The sequence below is a fragment of the Pseudorasbora parva genome, chromosome 5, assembly GCF_024679245.1.
Source record: "Pseudorasbora parva isolate DD20220531a chromosome 5, ASM2467924v1, whole genome shotgun sequence".
Lineage (NCBI taxonomy): Eukaryota > Metazoa > Chordata > Actinopteri > Cypriniformes > Gobionidae > Pseudorasbora > Pseudorasbora parva.
The window spans coordinates 30,101,825-30,126,088 of NC_090176.1; the positions used below are offsets into that span (position 1 = coordinate 30,101,825).

The window sequence follows — 24,264 nt, forward strand, 5'->3', positions numbered from 1 at the left end:
CCGATAGAACCTTTTCTTCTAAGAGTGTACCTTTTTTATTATAGGATTGGCATAGTAATTTACAAGAATATTTTTAAATTAAACATATTGTCATAAAAGGTTGCTGACTCCTGTTTAAGCTCATGAATATTTGTATGTGAGCTCATGAATATGTGTGTTTGTGTGTGTGTGTGTGTGTGTGTGTGTGTGTGTGTGTGTGTGTGTGTGTGTGTGTGTGTGTGTGTGTGTGTGTGTGTGTGTGTGTGTGTGTGTGTGTGTGTGTGTGTGTGTGTGTGTGTGTGTGTGTGTGTGTGTGTGTGTGTGGCCTGGTAATCCCTACGTTATGGGGACAAAATGTCCCCACAAAGATGGCAATATCCGAAATCCTTGTCCTTGTGGGGACATTTTTAGGTCCCCATGAGGAAAACATCTTATAAATCACACAGAAGGAGTTTTTTTGAGAAAGTAAAAATGCAGAATGTTTCCTGTGATGGGTAGGTTTAGGGGCAGGGGCAGTGTCGGGGGATAGGATGTACAGTTTGTACAGTATAAAATCCATTACGCCAATGGAAAGTCCCCATAAAACATGGAAACACGACATGTGCGCCCGCGCGTGTATGTGTGTGTGTGTGTGTGTGTGTGTGTGTGTGTTTACATTTAATTTTTTTAATATTAAAGAGTCTGTCAGCCACCATTGCACATTTTCCAGTAAGAGGTTTCATTACCTTTTCCACATAATCATGACCTTTGAAGCACACTTCAGCACTTTAGTTCATTTACCTCTGCTCAAGAACTGTTGCTACAGGTCACATTTTTCTTCAACGTACTTCCTGCTGTTTTGCACAATTGTGTTTTTCTCTTTGCATGGCTTATTATACTTTTTTTTAAAGTTAGTTGGTTGGTTGGTTTTCCAGTTAGTTAGTTAGTTTCTTTATCATATCTACTTATAAAATCCTTTTTGGTTTTCTTTTTTTTTTCTTTTTCTTCATTTTTTTTTTTTTTTTTTTTTACAATTTAAACATTTTACTTTCATTGCAGCAATGCTATGTGATGTACAGTATACAACTTTGAACTTCGAAGCCAAACTTTGCACACTGTTTGTGTGCTCTTGACAAAGACATCTGCTGCTTGTGTGGCTCCCCCTCACACTACTGTTCTTGTCAGAATGAAGAGGACAAAAAACTCCCATCTCTCTTTCAGAACAATGATGAGCAGAACAAGTTTTGACTCATTTAGGTGAACACTCCAATCTCACTAATGGATAGCACTATGCAAATAAAATATCATCATCATCATCATCATCATCATCATCATCATCATCATCATCATCATTTTTATTTAACAGAAAATGGTTTAAATTATTAAAATTATTGTATTTATTTCCACACTGTAAACCGGAATAAGTTAGGCAAAACAATTGAGTTTATTGAGTTTTGATGTTCCCAATTTTAAGCCTACAGAACTATCAAGTTTGTTTGTTACAAGTTGAGTTTGTAACACAATACAAAATGCCCCAGCGGGGGGCAGGGATGGGGGCTGGTGTGGAGGTGGGCGTGCGGTCGTGGTGGTGCTGTCTCTTCTTCTTCATTACTTTCTAGAGAGGTGAATTACCAGGGTGGGTGGGAGGCCTTCTTTTGGTGCCCCCTCAGCACTTGGTGTCCTACGCGCAGCTCGTGATGCGCGTGGTGGTAGCGGCGCTGGTAGTACTCATGCTTGTTAATCCATAACCACCATAGACATTGAGGGGGACAAGTACCCCTGGATATTTAGAAATGGCCAAATTGTCCCCCCCCCCCCCCCCAATATTTGATATTGTTGATGCTGCTCTGCTGTACTCCATGACACACCACTTTTTTTGTTGCTAGGATGACAAAAGTAAAATGTTAATTTTTTTGGTTGGTCTGCCTCAGCGGTCTAACAGTGCTCGTCCCTGTCAGAATTAGTGAGAGGGCCAATCAAATCAAAGAAGGCGGGGCTTACTGTTATACACTTTTTATATTAGCGAAAGAGCGTTGTAAGATATAAGAAGCTAAACATTTTATAGTTTAGATCAGTGACCAACAGTAATATCCAGTTATACAAACTGCATGACATTTTTTAAAGAAACTTCACTTAAAAATTAAAATTAAAAATATCACTATGTGTATCATAACTAAAATTTGACATGACAAGAACTTGACATTTGACATGACTTGTGTGCATATTTAAAAGAAAATATGAACCCTCTTTATATTAGGTGGCCTTAACTACTACGTACTAACATTTAAATGAATTAATTTATTGTGTACATGCATGTTTTTACATTGTACTTACATTTTAAAAATGACCTGCATGTAATTACATCTGTAATTAAGTTCTGCAGTTACATTTATAATGACACTGTTGAAACGTCCCTTACACCTAACCCCTTAAACTTACCCACACCACACCACACTTACCATACCTGTCCCTAACTTTTCCCTGTATCCCACTTCAGTATCAGCAAAAGTGTTTTGCAATACAATATGTACACAATAAGCAGGCATACTATTTAATTTTTTTTTTTTTTTTTTTTTTTTATGTAAGTACATAGTAGTTAAGGCCACCTAATATAAAGTGGGACCGGAAATATTAATTGCAAATAGTTACTTCAACTACAACTACCTGAAGTCTAGAACTGGAACTTTTACCGTTCTTTTTCCATTGTCTTTGTTTCCATAAATCCCTTTTAATCCTATTAATTGAAATTCTTTAAATAAACCAATAAGACCAATACCATACTGGGTTAAAAACAACCCAAGTTGGGTTGAAAATGGACAAACCCAGTGAATGGGTTGTTTTAACCCAGTAGTTTGTTTAAATATTTGCTTAAAACAAGCAGCATGCGCCACTTGTCATCATGATGGTAACTTTCCAAAACCCCACATTAACAACTCTTCAACATTAGCATAACAAAACATTAATCACTACTAAATCTCCCTTACTATTAATCTTGCACAAAAACTTTTTTTTTGTTGTTGTTTTGTAGCATTTATTCTCCCTTCCGAGTGCCGTGGCAAAGCATAACAAATCCAAGCCCAGTTTCAGCTAAACTTAAGTTAGTCTATAAGGTCTTGTCCACACGTACACGTTTTTCCTTTCTCCGTAAAAAAAAAAAAAAAGCATCCACATGAAAACAAAAAACACACACTATAAAGCATTGTCAAGACCATACCAAACAAACAGGTGGCAAAATAACCCTAATCGTAAAGCCATGTTGGCCAATCAGAAGCCTGGAAATGCTATTGCCAATTCTGACACAAAGAGCCAAAATCTCCGGTTTCACTGTCCATTATGACAACACTGAAACCGGAATTTCTAAAAATGTTTACCCTGGCAGGAATTTTCACAAATTTCGGTTTCAGTGTCCGGATACTGCGTTTGCGTGTGGACAAATAACCAAACAAAAAGCTACAGTTTTGAAAATACCTGTGTTTGTGTGGACAGGACCTAAATTAAATGAGTTCATACAACTCAAAACAATGAAACAGCTCAGTGTACTTGAATTATGTCAGTACTGTGAACTCAAAAGAAAAATTAAGCTCTAAATATTTAATTTAACTGAACTACTTTGTTCCATTTAAGTTTGTCCTAATCAAACCAAATATTTTGAGCATCTAATTAAAATGTAGAACATGAAATAACTATGTACCAGAAATGTTATTTCGGTAATACTTTGGTAACGCCTTCATGTATGATAATTTTATCCTCTTAATCTGCGCTCCTATTTTAATTTTTTATTCTGAAAACGACATACCCAAATAAAAAAATCTGCAGCTCTTAAACCCTATTTTCATAAATCTGGTCTTATTTTAAACTAGACACTTGAAATATTGTTACAAAAAAAAGTATAGGAACAGAGTAAAACAAGGTGAAATATGTAATATGTAATAAAATCTGTTTTTTTTTCTTTCTTAGTAATTTTTTTAATGAGATTTTAATGCTGAGGTTCTGAAAATAACCCAAATATAAAGCTGAATGTCTGATCATGTTTTGATTCAAATTTGAGGATGATTCTCTCAAAAATGTAGGTTCTGTAAGCTTTTATGTAAAAAAAAAGACTGTCCTTTCAAAAAGGCCAATTATATTGGAATATTTGTAATTGTAAAGAGTAGTTTTTATTCAAATAATCTGCAATAAACTGCTAATTATAATGCATTTACAGTCCCTGAAAAACTAAAGCAACTATGTACAGAATTTACAAGTGTAAAAAAATAATTTTGTTGATAAAAGTCTACACTGCGATTAAGTGTGTGCGCTAAAACTGGCAGGCTGAGCTAGTGCGATAGTTTATTCATTCAAAGATTATGATATATTTTACAAACACTGCAACTTTTGATTCGTTATAACATTCCTTAATCAAACTCTTGCTAACTAGACATTGGCTAGGTATTGACTGGATTTATCCAACGAAAACCAAAACCGTTGACAGACAGCTTTCGCAGCCATTATAGACGCTCCCTTCGTATCATGTGTCATCAGAGAGCCTGTGATTGAAGGAGAGAGACCTGGGAGGGTTTAATGTGACAGGAACGATCTAACATACAGGAAAGATAGTCAGAATAATGATTATAATTGATATTTCATTGAAAATGGACATGATTGATTACTCTAACTCAAAACGCTCATCTCAAACAACGGAGGATTTTTTAGTTTTTCCCCCCCTTATTTTTTCATTGTTTGGATTAAAATTGGGATGCATTTTAAAGAGTGGACTCTTACACGGACATGTAAGCTGTTGTTTCGTGGATTCGTCCGATTTGATCTGCACAAAAGGAGATGAAAGATGAGCACAGCATTTATTATGCTAATGTTTAAATAGCTAGTGCGTGGGCATTTAATTTAACCCTTTCCTCTCTGGTATTTATTGCAAAAACGAGTTCAGAACTTGAGTGTTTTAACTTTCAAGTAATGCATAGTTTGTGATATTTGATTAAATAGTTTTTATAAAACAAAAGTAATTTATCTTTTCATAAATTATTGTTGCCTAAATTGAAATGTTATAATATTTACAGATTCATTACATCTAAAAATGGTTGTTTGACATGTTTAATGCATTATACGTTCTAAAGGTGTGTTCAATGAATAGATAAGTATTCAAATGCTTTGAAATGCATTATATATAAAGGCTAAGTAAACTGTTACCTTAATTATGCTTTTGAAAATATTAAACATATTTTGTGTCCTAAATTCCAATTGTGAATTAGTACCTGCCATCAGAACTGAAGGTCAGTAAAGAACATCAGTTGAGTTTTAGAATTAAAATCCTATTTAGCATAAGATGAATTACAATTATTTGATTCCAAGCAAAAAAAAAAGTATTTGTGTATTGAATATTTTATAATTAACAATATATTCCTGTATATCTTTTGTTATACTTTTTGACAATATACTATATATATATACATATATATATATATATATATATATATATATATACATATATATATATATATATATATATATACATATATATATATATATATATATATATATATATATATATATATATATATATATATATATATATATATATATATATATATATATATATATATATATATATATATATATATATATATACATACTGTTTATTAAATAAACTGTTTATTCTATCCCTTAACCTTATACCTATCCCCAAACCTACGCATCACAGAAAACATCACAGAAAATGTGAGGTGTATGTTCATTCTTGGGGAACCACCCACCCACCCCCACACACACACATACACAACACACGCATATATATAAATATCCCGAAGAATGATCATACTGGCACTCTTAGCCACTTCGGCACTGATGCATTTCGAACTGAAGATCTTGTGGTATCTTGTGTCTAGACCGCCCAACTTGTGGTTTGTAATATCTGTCTCGTTGTTGTCTAACACCTTGTGCGTTATCTATATTTGAGATATCATATTTTCCATCATTGACTGCATTTGATTTTAATTCAGGCAACACATTGATCACCTGATAAAATTTTGTTCAATGTTTTTTTAATTACCACATTAATTCATTTATTATTTACAATTATAATTTATTTAGAACATTTGCTTATTATTATAAGATGATCTGTTTGTATTTACAGGTTGAAATCAATGTTTTAAGAATTCTGAATTAAGTTTAATTAGATCATTTCTACATTCTCAAAAAGTGCTCTCTTGTTCCACTGACATCATCTGCCAAGAAAAATTGAGCGTAGGTGTGTTGTGGCAGGGATTTACTGATACAGCTTATGTTAGGCATCCTGTCAGGGAGCTCATGATTGTGCATGTGTGTGTGCATGTGCGTGTGCATGTGTGTGTGTGTATGTATGTAAACGTGCATCTGAATGTCACCACCTGGCACAAATCACGCGGGCCCCACGATTTGATAGACCCACAACAGGTGTGTGGAGGCACAGCAAACACCCTTGACTCCTGACAGGTGTTGAAGTTTGGGTTTCAGCCCAGACTGCGCCGCATTTGCTCGTGACACTCACATTAGTCACCGACTCGCTCGCCGGACCTCTGACTCTAATAGCCAGCTAGGTATTCTAATCCCTCCATGGGCCATAAATGTTAATAGCTTACTAGGTACGGTAATCTCCAGTGGTGACATTTGGTCTACCTTAATCTGAAGATGTATTAGAGGAGGAGGGGCAGAGAGAAAAGGATGGAGGGATGGTAGGATAGATGGATGGCTGGGGATGGGTGGAATTACAAGGATGGTAGTGAGGCATACGTGAGTAAAATGTATCATTTGGCTTAACCCGCTACATCATACTCCTGCGCCTGCTGGGGGGTCCAAATCCGGTTGGCTGTGGGGGGTCCAAATCTCAAAACATAACAAGCACTAAAAGACATAATGCTATTTGAATGATGCTGTAGATGTTTACAGCAGTTACTTATATGAAACACGAAGCTTGACTATAATATCATGTTTTAAATAGCCAATGCCACTACGGAAGCCCATTTCTGCCTCATAGTAAAAATAAATAAAAAAGTAATTGTGACTTTTCACATCACAATTGCTACTCATAATTGAGAGATCCAATTATGATTTCATATCTTGCAGTGTGACACAATTTTTCAAAATATAACATTTTGTTTCTGTAAATTAACTTTATAAGTTTACATTTTGACTTTGCATCTTTATTTCTTGTTTCTTAGTTTAAACTCTTGTCTTGAAGTTACCTTTTTATTTACTTTGAGGTGGAAGCATGCTTCTATCAAGCCACTACAATAAACAGTTAATTCCTATTTTCTTAATCATTTAGAAGTAAGACAAAGCAAACGTTTTGACAGTATACAAAAAAAATGAACATAGAAATGCTGCAATTGTGTAGTCATAAAGTCTGATATATTCATGGAAACACATGACATTTACAGGAAGGCCTCTAAACAGGAACCTGGGCAGGAAAAGAGCTGTTTCACCATATTAAAGCAGTAATCAGAACGAAAGTGAATCACACGGGGGCTAAGGTGTGCCTCCCATCTGTGCTGTCCTGATGTCTTTCAGAGAGGGTCAGGAGGTCACTGTCATGCTGCACACACTGTAAGATTCGGAGTGAAGAGTCTGCATTATGTCCAGGTCAACAAATCACACATAATTCTGACAAAATATATATATAATTCCTTTGTCATAATAAAATGTGGGACCCTCAAGTTGTATAGCACTTGATTTTAGAATATCTAATAAGCATCTGACAAGCGGTGAAGATCGTTACACAATTAATAGCCCCTTAACACAAAGTCTTTTCCAAGACACTAGTGTAATCACGTCACAGAACCTCGTCCAAAAGCACTAATCCTCCTTTATTTTGTAAGCTGATAGAGCAACCATATGCCCCTGCATATCACTCACTCAATTTTAGGTGAAACCAAGCCCTGACCTCCCCTCCCCAAAATAGTGTTATATTTCCGAGGTCTATTATTAATCTGTACTTTTCCCCCCTCAGGATTAGGCCACAGCTCTCCCCCACTCTTCTCTTTTCCACTTAGACCGGTATTATTGCCATAGATGCACTCAGATTAGTCATGTGTTTATGTTGACAGCGGTTGTAGCTGGATTAGGTCATGCTTGTGGGACGCAGGGGAGGGATGTTTGTGTCTGTCTGCGTGCGCATCGAGGGCCCCCGTCTCGTCTGACCTGCACCTACAGCCTCGCCGTGCTAAGCTGACAATAGGTTGGGCAAGACCCTCGCCCCATGCAGACATTCATTGTCCCGAGACGTAGAGCGGCCCAGACACCGAGGGGGTGGAACGTGTGCAACTTGATGGAGCGGGAGTGGTGACAATGGAAATATGGGACAGAGCAGCAGCATAGGTGTCACGGAAGCAGAGGCAAATTTGAGTTCAAAATGGGCCGTGTCAGTTTGGACACGCGAAACAAGACCGCGACACCCATACAATATCAATAAATTGCACCGTTTGGGAGAAAAAAAGGTTGTTTTTCCAGTTTCTCACCCTGGTGGGCAGTTTATACAGAGATGTGTCTCTTGTAATGTTGCAAGATGTACTTAGGCAACAGTATGCGTGTCTGTGTGTTGGTTTGACGGGAGGTGACTAGGAGCTCACATGGTCACAGTATGGTAAACCTTTCCTCAGGTTTTTGTTGACTCACTCTCTCACTTCTCTTTTATATTTCCAAGAATTTGCTGATTTTAAACTAACATCGCCTAGACTAAACTTTGTAACTCACGTCTACGAGGGGATAATGGCGCTGCATAGATGATGTGGCAGGACTTCCCTCTTTCCGTCTTGCGCCCACAGGTATTTTGTCAGCGGGCTGTGTTCTGGGTGTTTGTGGCCTAACTAGTTCTTCAGTAGGCTACTAGAAAAGACCATTCAGTTGTCGCCTTGACATTTTCCTCCTGAGAGATCAATCAAAGTGCTATCTGATATCCTGTCAAACTGTTCTAAGTGATGACTCTGGGTGAAGATTTTATTCTCTGCTCTCATGTTTTCTGAAAGCAATAAACTCCCACTGATGATGCAACAGGAAATGTCTAACAATTCTGTTGTCTGCAAATCCTGTGATAGTTTGATTTGTTCTCAACACTCACTGTTATTCTTTTTTTCAGCAATTTCACACTTAACCAATATACTTGACTGATTTTGTCAGATCTTGTTTTTTTTATGTATTCAAATTTAACTACCCTTTTTTCAGTTAACCTATGCCAAAACAAATATTTAAGTAGTAGTAATCATTAAATCCCGACAATTTAACAAAACTGAATTCTGGGCAAACCAGAGCAGAGGAATCTTGTTATAAATGAGACAAAGGGATCATTTGGGAACAGAAGTATGTGGGTGAAACGTAAGAATATGAGGTCACGTTGGTTTCTATCATTGCGAATGGCAGTTGGAGAATAAGAAATTGAATATATGCCGTTTTATCCTCGGAATGTATTAGTGAGAAATCTCGCGAGGGGAGCTGATTCCAGTCAAAGTGAATGAGTAATACAGCAGAACTTCTGCTGCCAATTGACACAACAGCACACACAGAACGGTTAGCTGAGCACCGTCCTTGTTGCACTCGATTCTTTCGTTTTCTTCTCCAGAAAATAGGTCATAGTGTCTCAGAATACAAAAAAATAATCGACACAAATAAATTTCTAGGTTAGGGTTTTATTCTCTCGACTATGATCCAATTTCACGCCACACTCTGCAGCGGCACAAACACACATTCATAAAAATAAAAATGCATGAAGAGGGAAAAAGAGTAAAAGCAGCGTCTAGTGATTCCATGTTTTATGAAAAAAGTCGTTTTTTTAATATTACAATAACAACAATTACAATAAATATTATTAATTATATAATAATAATATCAATATGCATGTGCTAGCCTATTATTATCATCATATTCGTCATGCGGAACGAGGGATTCATAATAAGAAGACTCAAGCAATGTCTAAATAAAATGCATCGATTAATATAAACGCCTCCAGTGAAATCCAATTGGTCTTTAATGAGTACATCAAACAGCACTGGCATTTTATTGGTCAATTAGTAATGCTTAAAAAAATAAACGAATTTAGGGAGGGTCAATTGCTTTACACTGTACCAAGCAGAGTAACTTTAATACACTACGGAGGGTTGTTTTAAAATGAAAGACTGATGGCAAAGAAGGCTGATGAAAGGAGGAAAAACGTTTGAAAAAAATAAATCTCACAAATAAATCTCTCAAATAAATCCAAATAAATCTCTCTTGATCGCACACTGCAACGAATTCAGCAGGTCAGTTTTGAAATAGGCAACACAGAGCCACTAAACTATCCCGTTTAATTGCGTTGTTCACCCTTGAGCCCATAAGCAGCCCGTTTCATACAGAGAACACATAAAAAACATATCCGTGAAAACTGCAAACGCGACATTCATCAGTGCGCAAGACAAGAATAATGAAATGCCAGGTGAAAGGAGCGCGCGCGCGCACACACACACCACACACAGGTGAGCTACCTGTCAGATCAGTGCAGCACCGGCAGCCTCTCGTGCATCGTTTCAGCTCCTCATCCTTAAGCTCATGCTGTCTATGGTCGAGTTCTAACCGTTCTTGCTCTGTTCACTGGATAGAACGCCCACAGAACGCTCACCTTTCCAAAGTCCCACCTGTGTCGCAGGACGATAAACGCGAGCACCTGATCTGGATCATCAGACGACCTCAGTGTTTCTCCATCTATCCCGCCCTGTAAAGATAGGTGGCGTGTGTGTCAGAGTCTCGAAGCGCAAAAGTAAAAGAGAGAGCGCAGAAATGTCATCTGAAGAGGCGGAACACGTCAGTGCGTCCTCAGGTTTGTTCCGTGTTGTGGCTCACAGAGATCAGTCCAAACCTGTCCATCAGGAATAACGGTCCCTCATTATAGAGCAGAGTCCTCCTCAGCGCTCCAAACATCTCTGTGGCGTTTTCCTCCCCTCTAACCGGCTCTTTGGGGAATTTTCATATAGAATCGGGTAGGTGAGCCTGTTTCGTGTGTACTTGAGTCCTTGTGGATGCTTTTATACAGCCTGTTTGACTTTTTTTAAACCCCCCTCCCGAATGTGAGATTGATAACAACTTGGCTTCAGCCGGCTCAGGTGAGAAAGGTGCGCGCGCCTCACGGATGCTGACACACCGGCAGCCTCACGCAGGGATGATGGTGATGATGTCGCTCGTTAAATTTATCAGAGCATGTTTACGCGGCTCTCACAAACGGATGCTTTCCCTTTAGAAAACAACACAACACTTTTTTTTCTTTTTCTTTTTTAAATCAGCATCTCATTTCATTCTTATTCTCAATTTTAGGTACATGACTTATAGTTTTAGTTTAAATATTTAAACATATTTGATTGCATAAATACGCTTAAAAATGATTTACATTTTGTCATCAGTATCCACGAATTGTCCAAGACTCGCATCTAAACTGCGATGAAAGGGTAACGTGGCTTGTTTGTTTGTTTGTTTGTTTAGCATGCTTTGATTCCGTTTGTTATTTTAATGATTCGCATGCACATCGCTTGCACATTTTTTTTCATTGTGATAAACTGACTAGGCTAATATAAATTTCGAATGTAAGATTTATTATAAGCCATTATTAGAATAGTTTAAACAAATGCAACATGTAATGTTTTGGACCCTTTTCATATTTTTCTAAAAAGAAAGACAAATTATAAAAATGGATCTATGAGCAATAATTTTAATCAGCACCGTATCTCTTAGCAGCTACTTTAAAACATAACCTAACGGGAATCTCATGTCAATTCCGAGGAAAAGTAATGCTTGATTAAATTCAGTCAATCCATAGAAGTCAGGCAGTACAGAAATTATGAAGCCAATATTTACATCCGTCAGACTCGAAAAGAAAGTAACCCACAAGATATGATGCCTATAATAACTTAAAGCATAAAGAGAGAGAAAAGTGGAGAACAAAAAAAAAAAATACATGAAGCATGTCCACTAAACACAAGTTGCCGGAAACTTACATTGCTTTTCATTCTATGATATGCTCTGTACGCGCAGCACATGCTTTATGGTGACTTGAAGGTGTCGGTGTGTCCGTCCCCCTTCGTTCGCGCACTCACGCGCTGCTGTCCGATCACACACACACTTCAAAAGATCAGACGACGCGCAGGACGCTCACGGTCCCTCCAAACAAACCCTTCTGGATAACTTCATTCGGACGTCTCAGTCACTCTACCCCCCAAATATCATTTGCTCTCCTGTGAGCGACACACATCCTCCTTCCTGCCCTGAGAGTCCAATTGTTGCCGTGTGTGTGTTGGTTGCTAGATCTTGGATGAAGGAGCGGAGCCCATGCGGACTGCTGCCATCTGACCCACTCTTATCAATGAAGCAGGAGATCATGGCGGAGGGTCCCCGGTGTAAGAGGAGAAAACAGGCCAACCCGAGGAGAAAGAACGGTAAGAAAGTGACTTGTGTCGAAAAACTTGTCTCCTGCTTGTTCTCGCGTCTTTAAAAAACAGTTGGATTTGGGTGAGATTGTGCGTTGTCAACTGAAGCGGTGTACAGGGGAGTGCGGAAAACTCAACGACAGTGTAAACTATTTTGCTGTGTGCTTAAGGTATTAGTCTACTGATTGAAGTTGTTTTCATTGCCGTGGAAATGTTTAAGTTGTAATAGAGTAGGAGTTAGAGGGAGAGTTCAGATGTGCGTCTATTATCTCACAGCACAAAACCGTTATGTGCGCGTGAACGCGTGCGCGCACGCGTGTCTTCTGCAGGACACAATACGGCTCTAAAATACCTTAAAATACTTGTGAAAGTTGTTTTGAGTGTTGTGCTTGTTTTGTCAAACTTTTACACTTATGCTTGGTAGTCTTCAAGTCTTCTGTGGAGTTGTGAAGGAGTGAAGTAGTGCTCTACGGTCACAGGTTATGTGTTGGGACACTTTTCGTCACTTTATTTACTTATAAATGGTCACAACCGTTATGACTTATTAAACACAGGACTTTTGATTTGTGTTGAAGGGATCATGGAGGTGAATTGGAGTAACGATTGTTTTTGTTGGGATCATGAGGGGAAAAAAGACAAAAAGAAATGTCCTGGTGTAAGCTATTGGCCTGAGGAGAATTTTAGACACAAAGAAAAACAAACTCATCTACAAACATCTTTGGACTATTACCCTCGCTTGCCCGTCCTTCTTTTATAGATAAATATATATATTATATATTTGTAAAAAGAAAATATATATTTTTAATTGGATCAGTGTAGCCTAATATTTTTAAAACACTTCTAATGATGCTGATCAAGCTGTATTTTATGTAAATAAATGTGAATCGTGCTTTGGTTATTTTGGTAATAGAATTTGCACATATTCCCGGACACTGTTAGCTATGTTTGACCTCGATACTTTATTAAATGCGATCTATTGATTTTATAAAAATCAATGTAGCCTGTCGCGGGGTGTATGACACTGAATAAAGTCGATGGGTTGAAACTATTTTCAAATGGTAGCAAAAATGAGTGAAACGGTCAATCCCTTCTTGTGATTTGAATTGAAACAGGAACGCATCATATTGGATTTATACATATTTTCAGCTATTTGAAAACATTTCCTAGGGAAACCATTAGTTGCCCATATATTTAACTTTTGAGGAAAATTTCCCTTTTCCCTTTTTTATGACAGAAAATGCATTTGAGGAAAATAAATAGATATATAATACATACCGAGCGATGACTATAAAACGAGTATTGTATGAGATGTGAGTTGAGTAAAATGTTTTGAATCGTTTTCACAGGCCGTTATTATACATGTAAATAATAGAAAGGACACACATATTAATAATATTGGCTAATTGGATACTTTTCTGTTGAACAACTACAAATGCAAGTTGTTCTGTTGAACAGCTAAAATGTATTTGTGATTCTAAAGCCTACATATAATTACATCAAATTATATTATTATTTTAAATGGTCCATTAAAATGTATTATTGAATGTATAAATGTAATTGTTTACTTTATCGCCTCATTAAGTCAAGTATGCTTCAATTTTGATACTGAATATCAAAATGACAGTTTTGTTAAAAAGTGATTCCAAATGTATTTTTATAGTTTGTAGTTCAGGTCCTCTTCTCTTTGCAGTGCGGCCCCACCCCGCTGTTTTGAGGGCCCAATGGGAGGTCACATTAGGCCCTATGTGAAACTCGATCCTCTCTCTGGCTGCAGTTGTGTTGTGGTTGTCATTTACCCTCCCACACCCCCAACCTCCCCCTTTTTTTCACAGCACGTCACATCCAGCTGTGAGGGCCAGCTTGACAAAACTGTCAGAGGCGCAAGACTATAAAAGTTGCAGCATTCTATAGATTGTCATGGTTCTGTTGTTGTTTGTCGCGTTCTCTTTAATGACAGATCGCTGTAAGCTTGTTGTGATGTTTAGCTGCATCGGGTTTTAATTTCTCTCTTATTAAGCGCCATTTGTCTGTGATGTGTGTACTACAGCTGTCACTTTAAAATTTATTTGTGATTCATTCTCGTTTTTTGGCTCGTTTTAGAAACTGATGCTAAAGCTACTAATACAGATGATCCGAAGCCTTTGTGAGAAGTCGCTGTATTGAGTCACTGCAGCTAACAGATTAAATCACTTGTTTCTATGAAGGGAACATTGTGTGATTTTTGTTCGGGTGGCATAAAGAGGCTAGCAGGTTCACCGAGACAAAGCGCTAAGACAATGGCTTGTCATTGGGGCATCTCATTGGCATGCTCTTATAATCGGCAGTACCAGGGTGTCTAGTGTACTGTCTTTGGCAAGTATTGCGCACAACCGGGCCATTGTGAATGCAGCTGCAGCAGATACCTTTCACCCTCCTTCAACCACTTCCTATTAAATACAGCTTTAAAAAAAAAAAAAAAAAAATCTGGCAATTATTTATTTGCACTTTTACAAATAGTAGTCTCGCTCTCTAAAACACATGTGCACACCAATCTCAAGTAGCTCTCCAGCAGTACCATCATCTTTGCTGACCTGAATGCCTTTCATATCTGCTATGCCATGTTTCAGCCACCCCCTTTCCTTCTTTCTCTTTCTCTCTCCTTCTCTCTCTCTCTCTATTTTTTCCCTCCCTCACTCCCTCTCTCCCTCCTCCGCCACACACCCCCTCAGTAAACACCCCCGAGGGCAGAACAAAGAAAAGGAGCTCCTCTCCTCCTTCTTAATCACAATTCAGCCCTTTCACTGCCGCCAGGCCACTCTCTCGCTTTCAGCATCCCAAAGCCAGAGATGAAAAGAGCGCAAGAGAGAAAGGAGAAAGGGAGAGCGAGCGAGTGAGGAAAGAAAAGGTGGAAACTATGATCTAGAGCTAGAGGTATAGAGGTAGAGTGACATAACTTTGGTGCCTCTTTGCGATTGTTAAACTCCCTTGGTTACGCTGCCCACGCCAGTCAACTGCCCCAGCGAGGGATGGGGTCCTTACTAATGGCTAGATAATGTTACTGGATGCCAGTCTGGAACTATTAACGGCCGAATAGCAGACGAGAGAGAGAGTGAGAATAGGGAGGGACTTTGAGAGACAAAAAAAGAGAGACACTGATAAGGCTAGCAAGAATTGAGTGAGAGAAAACAAGTTAGCGTGTGTATACGGGAGGGGAGCTGGGGGCCGGGGGGCAAGCAACAGATTGTTTTATGGACCCAAAAGAAATATCACAAGTGCTTGAGACTAAGTGGAATCCATTTTTAAAGTGCTGCTACAGACGTTAGGTGTTAGTTGTTTATGTTGTCACTTTGTAGCAAGATCACACGCTCAGTTTTAGCTGACTTATTTTGTTTCTTATTCTGAGTTCCTTTTGGGGATATTTTGTCTTCCCCCCCCCTCCCCACACCACCGTAAAGTTGCCATACATCTGCCATATTCAAGATAAGCCAACGACCCAGATATAGAGAGATAAGAGAAACGGGACGTTGGTCTTTAGAGATTCACAGATTTGTATGGGTGGCGGGACAGATGCCACTCTCAGGACCGACACTTTCTAGCAGTCCATCGCTTTCACGAAGTGAGACAAAACATCTAGTCAGGGGCCAAACGCCTGTGCCTTTTCACTGACAGACAAGACATCCATTATTGTGTTAGCCTTTCATTCGCTTTTCCCCCTGTACCTCAATAGGTCAGGGATCACAAATGCAAATCCACAGGCATACCGAGAGAGAGAGGGAACGTAAGAATACTCAAATGCACCATGTGATATGAATTCTTAATTTTATCTGTTTCGCTCCCTCCCCCCTCGACTTTTTTTTGTTTGTAAGAAAAGGAGATTATCTGTACACCTTCATTCAAGTCCCCTCCCCTTTCAGCTGGGCCAAGCTGTGCAGGATTTAGGCCGATTTACTTCAGCAAACACCTATGGACACTGGGGAGGGGACGGACCCTGCTTGGAAAGAGGGGGTCCTTTGTTTGCTGGGGTGCAGAAGGCCTAATGCTTCACCGGGCGGCCGTATTATCGCATTAAGCTGTATGCTGGTGGCCCAGGGAGGCTGGTTAAAGCTAAAGCAGTCTGCTATCTGCCAAAGACAAGGGAACATACATTAGTGTAGAGACGTGCCCCCATTGTGTGCCTCAAACTTCTTCTCTGGACGCGAGAGATTAGATGGGTCTAGGTAGAGGAGTTGTCTTGGGAGCATCTGCACAAAGTGCATTGTGGTCTGAGTAAATGCCGATTCAAAGAGGTCTTGCTGAAGCTTGTGATATTTTGGAATATTTGCTAGGAGATGCTTAGATTCCTATATACTTTGTGGCAGGAAACTGTCTAACCGGGGCATAACTATGGTGTTTTTATTCCAAGTTAAGCTACATTAAGCCCATCCCCCAGTTTTTTTCTTTCTCCAAGCTAGTGCAGAGAGCTTTATCTGACTCTGTTCTCCTAACATCTGTCACCGCTAAGAGGGACAGGAGAACACCACCGGAGGCTTCGTTAGTCCTATGTCACTTGTGACTAACCGGAATGGGCAATTCACAGTAGTGAGTCTGTTCCCTCCTCTTTTCTCCTGCTCTCCCACTCTCTACTAGATGATACAGCTTCAAATACCACAGCTCTTGTTTTATGCAGTCCATCGCTACGTTGGGTGTGGGTAGTTGGCCTAAGAGTGCCAAAAACACCCACGCCGGCCATGATGATCAAGATAGCGTGCAATGTTTCCACAGTCAGAGGCTGTACTTTACAAGTTATCTGTTGTTGTTCAAGGTGCTCGGCCGTGGACTTGTATGTTTGTGGTTCAAGGTGACTGACAGAGTTTGCTGTGCGTCTTCCCCCTAACTAACCATGTGCACATTTTCTTCATGAGTGAGTACAGAGTAGCGCTGTGACATTTTGTGGCGCCGAATTGCCGTTAGCCTAAACAGCGAGGATTTACCAAGGTCAATAATGAGGTATGTCACTGCAGGCAGCAGAAACAACAGTCCCGGTGATAATGAATGGAACTAAGGTTGAGCTCGACTGGGATGTCTGTCTGTTTGTGTTGTTGTGAATATAACGTGCATAAAAAATTTTTTATAAGCTTTTGATAAAAGTTGTTTTGCATGCATTTAACCCCTCAATATTTTTGCGATTTCCCCGACAGTTTTGAATCACCATTAATTGTTTCCTCAAGTCCGACTTATGTTTGCCTACACATATGGATGCTCTCTCACAAACCTCACATGCACACCGTACGCACTCACATGGATATGTCCCGTTTGATTAGTGGAACACCTCCGGCAAGGTCACAGACACATGGAACAATCAATAACGGATCGGTGGATTAAGGTGTCATGACATCTGTGGGCCCAGACCTCCCGTGTATGGGTGAATGCCTCTTAAAGCCCACTCTGTTGACAATGCTCCCGCCCTAATGCCAGATCTATATTACAGGCCCAAAGAGTCCGTGTCCATGGGCTGCGGCCTTGCTGCCAGTCATCTGCGTTTGAAGGTTTCCCCTCACTGAGCTGTTAGGAAAACACAGGCTGCGTCTGTCGGCGCGTATCTTCCCTTTGCTGTGATGAGGGTGGAGATGTTGGCCTGTGATACAGTGGTTAAGTAATTGGAATAGATTGCTCTCAGAGATTAGCTTGAGTGTAATGGCCTCTTTCATTCTGACCCACAGTCACAGGCACTGCTCTGAGATCGGACTAAACATGCACGTCTATGTTAGAAGGGCCAATAGCTGTAATTACATCAGCCTTGTTATCTAAACTCATACTTATTCAGTCATCAATTTTCAACATAAAAGTGAAAGTAAAAGGACTGGCAATGGGCTCTGGCATCTTCTTACACAGATGTAGATTCAAAAGTGTGAAAAGGTGGTGCTATTCCAGGCGCTTGCATGGGACAGAGGGCACTGTCATAAGCAAATGTCAACCTGCTACCTCAGGAAAGGAACGCTACTGAGGAATTACTCCTGACAGCATTCCTTTTATGCCTCCCGTTTGACAGACTGCGTTTGTAGCACTTCACTCCCTGTCACTCCTCAAATCTGCTCTGTCTTATCATTATCTGAGGTGAGGTTTTGAAAGCAGTTACAGAGCTCTGCCTTTTCTGTTTTACTGCTTTTCCTACTGTCCACCAGCAGGGCTGAGATTACAGGGCATAACTTTTTTTTGAGGGTTGCAGGTCTAGCAATTAAAGTAATGAGGAGACTCTCCACTCACAGAAGCCAAGGCATGAGTGTAGTGCTGACTTGCTGCCTTTCAAGTCGATAACTCCTGGCCCACAACCTCGGGCAAGGCATGCCTGCTCCTTATCAGGGAGGATGTCCTGTGCTTTACATTCCTGGGCTAAATGATCCTCTTCCTTAGTGTAAGCGCTAGCACTCAGGAGGATTGGATCTGATGGCCCCGTCAAAGCAGCCTCTGGTTGCTACAAATGAGACAGCATGGACTAGCTCTTTCCCTCACTTCAACTGGCGCATTTATTCACAATAGGGAATCTGAGCTGCTCAAAGGTGTTTAAAGTAAAGTTTATTTAACAGAGTGTGTGGGATTTTTTTTATTTTTTATTTTTTTTGTGGAGAGTCCGTTTCAACTTAACCTTGGCTGTGAAGTGCTAAAGTTGTCAATTGCCTGACTGAATGATGCTAGACTTCCTTATATTGATGTGCAATGCGCCCTGAGGGTCTACTGTAACTGAATGATGTCAGGCCTTAATTGTGTTCCAATTGCTAGGCAGTAGTGGGATTGAATTGCCATGTGTGCCACTGATCCAGATGGTACAACTGAACCCACCTTTTCAGGCTGGCAAAATCACTGTCTTAATGCCATCGGCTTTTCAAGTTTTACAATGGGCCAGGCCTCGTTATTACCAACGGCGGCCTCTTTGGCGAGACTGCTATAAAGAAATGGTTCCTCAGCAATTAAAGCTAATGAAATATTCATGTGTGGCACCTTCCTTAGCCATCCTCGCAAATGAGCAAGCCATGCCACCCCCCTCAAAGCAACTCCCTGCTTTATTATGGTGGTAGCCTGGCATGTCTGCAATTAGTGCGCTGTCTAGCAGTGCTGGCTGGGTATGGCGGGTAGCGATTGGAGGAGAGGGGAGGGGAGTGTTAGAGATGTCGGAGAGGTCACGTGATGCTTTGGGAAGGTACACAGGAAATGGAAAAGGGGAAGGACCAATCAAGCCATTTGTAATGCGAGGGTGGCACCGCCTGCTGATTCACTTCACACTCCAGCTTTTGTGCAAACATGCAGGGAGGCAAGGATAGTGGTACTTGTGTAGAGGTTTGAGGTGTGAGACAGAGAGTTATTATGTGTGTGTGGAGTGCTTACTGATAATGCAGAGCTAATTTTCTCCATTTTACAGTGTGTTCCATTTGTATACGATGTATCTAGTATTGAAAAATTCCTTCCGCTACGTTGTATTAGAAAACAGGACGCAGCTCAAAAAAAGCTAACAGCTGTTGATCCACTAGTTGATCTCTCTTTTTCTCTCTCTCACACACGTTTCTTTCTCTTCTTCCTTCTTTCTTTCTCTAATATCTCACACATTGAGACAGATGGACACAGATCCCAATGTTGTTTTGTTCAACCAAACACAAAAGTGGGAGGAAACATTGAATAATTGCTTATTCGACCAGAATGTCAGCTTTTTACCTGTGAACTTTCCAGTTATATAACACACAATTTGTTATGGCAGTCAAGACTTCAGCATTGATTTAAATTATTTTATCACACCAAACTGAATCCTACATTTGCATTAACCAAAGACTTTACCCATCTCCACATCAACCTGGAGAGGCCTTTGTCACTTTATGAGGTTTTCACTTTGCCAGTGACCCCTTTGCATCTCAATGAGGTGCCGTACCCTCTCCTCCCTCATTCCCACGCAACGAGGCCCTATCCATGGTGCACCTTTCCTTGGAGCTCTGTGAGAAGTCCCGTGCATCCTCCAAACAGGCCGGCCCTGCCGTGTTTACTGTGGGATTAGGGGGGTGAAGGGGGCGGCTGCGGGAGGGTCTGGGGGCAGCTGAGGAAGAGGTAGCCATGGGAAGGGCCCCCCAAAGGCATGGAATGCCGGTGAGGTCAGCAGGGGTTGGTGCGGGGGGAACCAAAGAAGCTCTCCGGGGATGGAGCAGGTGCTTTTGTGTAGTCCGTCAGGCATCAAAGACGTGACGAGGCTGAAAAGGTTAGTGCTGGCGCTGCAAAGCGAGCACTCCCCCCCGCCCCAAACACATACTTTTTTTTTGGCTCCGTACTTGTGAGAGTGGGTGCAGGAGTGAAAGTGAAGGCTGGCTCCCATGCTCTGGTGTTCAGAGGTCAATTTTTGTACCTGAATGGGCTCCAAAGGAAGAGAGGTCCATGGCAAATGCTCAAAGTAAAGTTTTCCGCTCCGTAACAGCCTGTTTGCAGGCCTGTCATCACAAATGTGCTTCAGTCGGACACACAGGGGTCCTGAAAGTCCCATCAATCTTTTATATGACAGTAAATTCATCATACCTATGAAGTGTTCAATTAACCAAAGTCAAGTGATCATGTTAAGCTACATTATATTTCGCCAGCTTTGAAATGTCACTTTAGATTTGTTTAAACTAACATAATGTATTTTATTATTATTTATAATTATTATTTTGAAATGACAACAAATACATTCATGTGTTTTGGAGACTTACAGACATGAAAGTCTTTCAACATTACTGCCTGACTTAATACTGACATTATTGCCATCAACAATATTATTATTATTTTTGTATTTTTGTCAGTTATGGGGCCTGTCACTCCTCTGACATGGCATCGGGTCAAAAAGCCCAGTCAGGCATAATGCTGAGGAGTCTTAACAGCCTAGCGACAAATTGTCTTGCCTCTCTCTGCACTTGACGTCCCAGCCTCACCCAATCACTGCACCTCATGTCTTTTTTTCTCTCCATTAGGATGGGCAAAGCAGGAGGAGGAGGTGAGGTGAGGAAGCAGGGGGGCGGTGGGTTTCAGTTGTTGCAGGTTGCGTCATGGGACCCGCGGTGTCCCCTTTTGTGCAGCACGTCAAATGTGGTTAACATGCGGCCATTTATCTGCAAAGCCCCCTGGGTGTACAATGGCCTGGCTGTGTGTGTGTGTATGCAGAGGGGGAGGAAATGGTAGAGCGGTGGGCTTAGCATCGGAGCGTTCCCATTCTCTTTCCCTGTCGCTGTCACCTCCCCTCCTCCCCTCATTTCTCCTCTTGGCTGCACACAACCCCTCAGTCATTGTTTCGTTCTTTTTTATTTCTCTCCCCTGGGGTGCTGTGTGGAGCGACTAGGTCAGGCGGCATCTGACAAGGTGCTTCAGAATGTTGTGAGCTCCCGTGAGACGGATGGTTCCCCACAAACGTGGTGTAAAGCGTCAGGGTTATAAAAAAGAAGGTGCTCTTTAATTCCCACCAGCACCTAGCATATCGAAGAGTGCTTTCTGCAGAGTCAGAACCAAAAGACATTCTGTGACGCTTAGTCATCCTTGTATCTATTATGTGAAAGGTTCCTCAAACCGTGAGGTCCTATAAGGTCCTTCAAAACAAAATCATGGCCAGCGAGACAGTTATGGCTCTTTCGATCGCCTAGTTTGTTTTGCCTGAGCTAAGCCTCCTTTTCAGTAGTTCTGTGCCAATAGAAGTGGCATGCATGCATTTCACAGGTAACAAGATTACTCAGACCGGTGATTGACTCATTTGCCAAGGGAGCTGTTGAAATAACCGCACAGGAGCTCAATGTGAGATTTGTTAATTTTATTTCTTCAGACATGATGCAGTCAAACAGAAACTTATGGCGTCAGTTCTGACAAACAGCCTTTGCTGTTTGTGTATGTCTCCCCTAGAGAGAGCAGATGCAATAGGGTCAAGGGCCAGTGTAATGATACAAGTGATGTGGAGGGATGGGGGGGGGAAATGATAAATATAATTTTTCCATATGAGGCTTCTCTTTTTGTATTGGTATGTGGCCATTGGCTTATATCCATCACAGTCGAATGAGAGAAATGACTAAAACCATACATTGGTAGACAATTTGTCACAATCTCAAAAATTCCTCACTTGACAGAACAGCCCATTAGAATAGAAATGAAATAGGTGGAACTGAATTGCTTTTTGCTGAGATATTTGTTATTGAAAAGCCAGCTCATTTTAGGTTGGACGAGTCACTGCTTCAGACATTGTACTTGTACATGTTGTTTTCCTTAGAATGGGTGGTTACTGTCCCTGGAGGCGAAGAGCTCTGAGAAGCCACAGAGAGCACTACCATTTTCATTTTCCATGTTCTCCCTAAAAATACACCACAGTACATCCCTGCATTTTTGCGGTGGATGCTGTGAACCGGGTCCTGTTGGTTGGATAATTGTGTTTCTATCCCATGTCATGTAAGGGTAGCTGATGTCTTCGGGACCAGCCAATATTTTCCCATTTCATCTGATTCAAGGAAGAGTAGTTTACATTAGCAGCGCCAAAAAAAACCATCGGCCGAAAAACGTTCCAGGAACCTCCCAGCTGACCGTGAATGTTATCTATAAATTTGTCTGCACAAGCTATTTACCCTTGTTGTTGCTTTTTACCTTCATTTTCTTTCTTTCAGCTAAGCATGCTATCAACAGCACACTTGCGTCGAATAAACAGTTCTCAGGCCAGCTCCACACTTATTTCCCATGACTGCAGGGCGAATGTCTTTTAACTGGCTTTCTTTTTGTGATTCTGAGTTGACTAACACAGAATAGTATAAGGTGAGAAGGAAGCATAGGCCTATGTTTTTGTAGCTGCTCGGTTACAAATATTTGCTGGAAAGCTGCTTGTTTGGTCAAAACTTGCAGCTTTATGTTTGAAATAGTTACTCATAATGTTTCTCAACATAGGAAGTGGCATAAAACATTCATACCACATGAGATAACTATGCTCGAATGTTTGAGAGAAACAGTGCGCTCCAGCTGTCTGTTGCTACTCTACTGACGGCAATCAGCAGCGAGCTGTTGACACACGGCCATCTGTAAACATTTAAAAGGATGAGTTTGCTTACAGTCTCTCCCTTTTAATTAAAGATCCGGGATGGCGCCCACCCTTTTCCACAGGTTATGTGATAACTGCACCTCTCTGTGAAGAATGAGAAGGTCTGCTGACGTCTTCTCCAAAACACTTTAGCAAGGGTGGAGATTCGACCGTGTCCTAAATTAGACACTCTGACATGAGCCATTACAATGCGTGGGGAACTTCCTGCTGCATTGATTTGAACCAGGGCTCATCTGAAACGAACTTGAGTGAATTGGATGAGATATCAGTGAACTTTAAGATGAGGCACTTTACATTTGCATAGCATTTGCGAGATCACGTAAAACTAGACATATTTTCTGCTAAGGCTGTCATAAGTGTGTGTGTTACTATGATGAGTCGTTTGTTTATGGCAGTCGCTGCTGAAACGGAGGGGACCCGTTCTTTCTGTCTGGCGACCAAGAACACAGGGAGACGCAAACAAACAAATAAACAATGTGGGGTGAGACAGGAGACAGGACGGGAAGGGTGGAAGGAGCGGGAATCCTTCTGGGGCACCGTGTCAACCAGTTCACCTGAAACTAATGCCCCAGCAGACACTCTTCCTTATGCATGGCCCTAATGAGTATGAGGTTGGCGTGGGAAAGAAGACGGGGAGGCACAAATAGGTGACCCACTAGGCCAGGGTGGGGGTCATACCTCTTGTCTAAGGGGGTCTTTTGTTTGCATGTCTGAGACATGGGAATTAGTGAGACCATAGTGTTGTGTGTTATGCCTGGTTTGTTATGAACAGCTTGAGGGAAGGCATATTACCCACGGATTAACAGTTTTGTAATTATGTTATCAATAAAGATTATTTTTTATCTTTTTGCATTGTTAGAGCATTAGACT

General features: G+C 40.6%; 1 protein-coding gene across 3 annotated transcripts in view; it reads left to right on the forward strand.

Moving 5' to 3' along the window:
- Positions 1–9,686: 9,686 nt before the first annotated feature.
- zeb2a (zinc finger E-box binding homeobox 2a) overlaps positions 9,687–24,264 on the forward strand; it is a 53,812-nt gene continuing 39,234 nt past the window's right edge. The window contains exons 1-2 of one of the 3 annotated variants that reach the window (XM_067443833.1): positions 9,687–10,931; positions 12,247–12,377. In XM_067443833.1, coding sequence (XP_067299934.1) covers positions 12,254–12,377 — 124 coding nt within the window. In that variant the 5' untranslated portion in view covers positions 9,687–10,931; positions 12,247–12,253. Of the gene's footprint in view, positions 10,932–11,420; positions 12,378–24,264 lie in introns of those variants that run through there. The other 2 variants (XM_067443830.1, XM_067443832.1) reach the window with 2 other exon arrangements.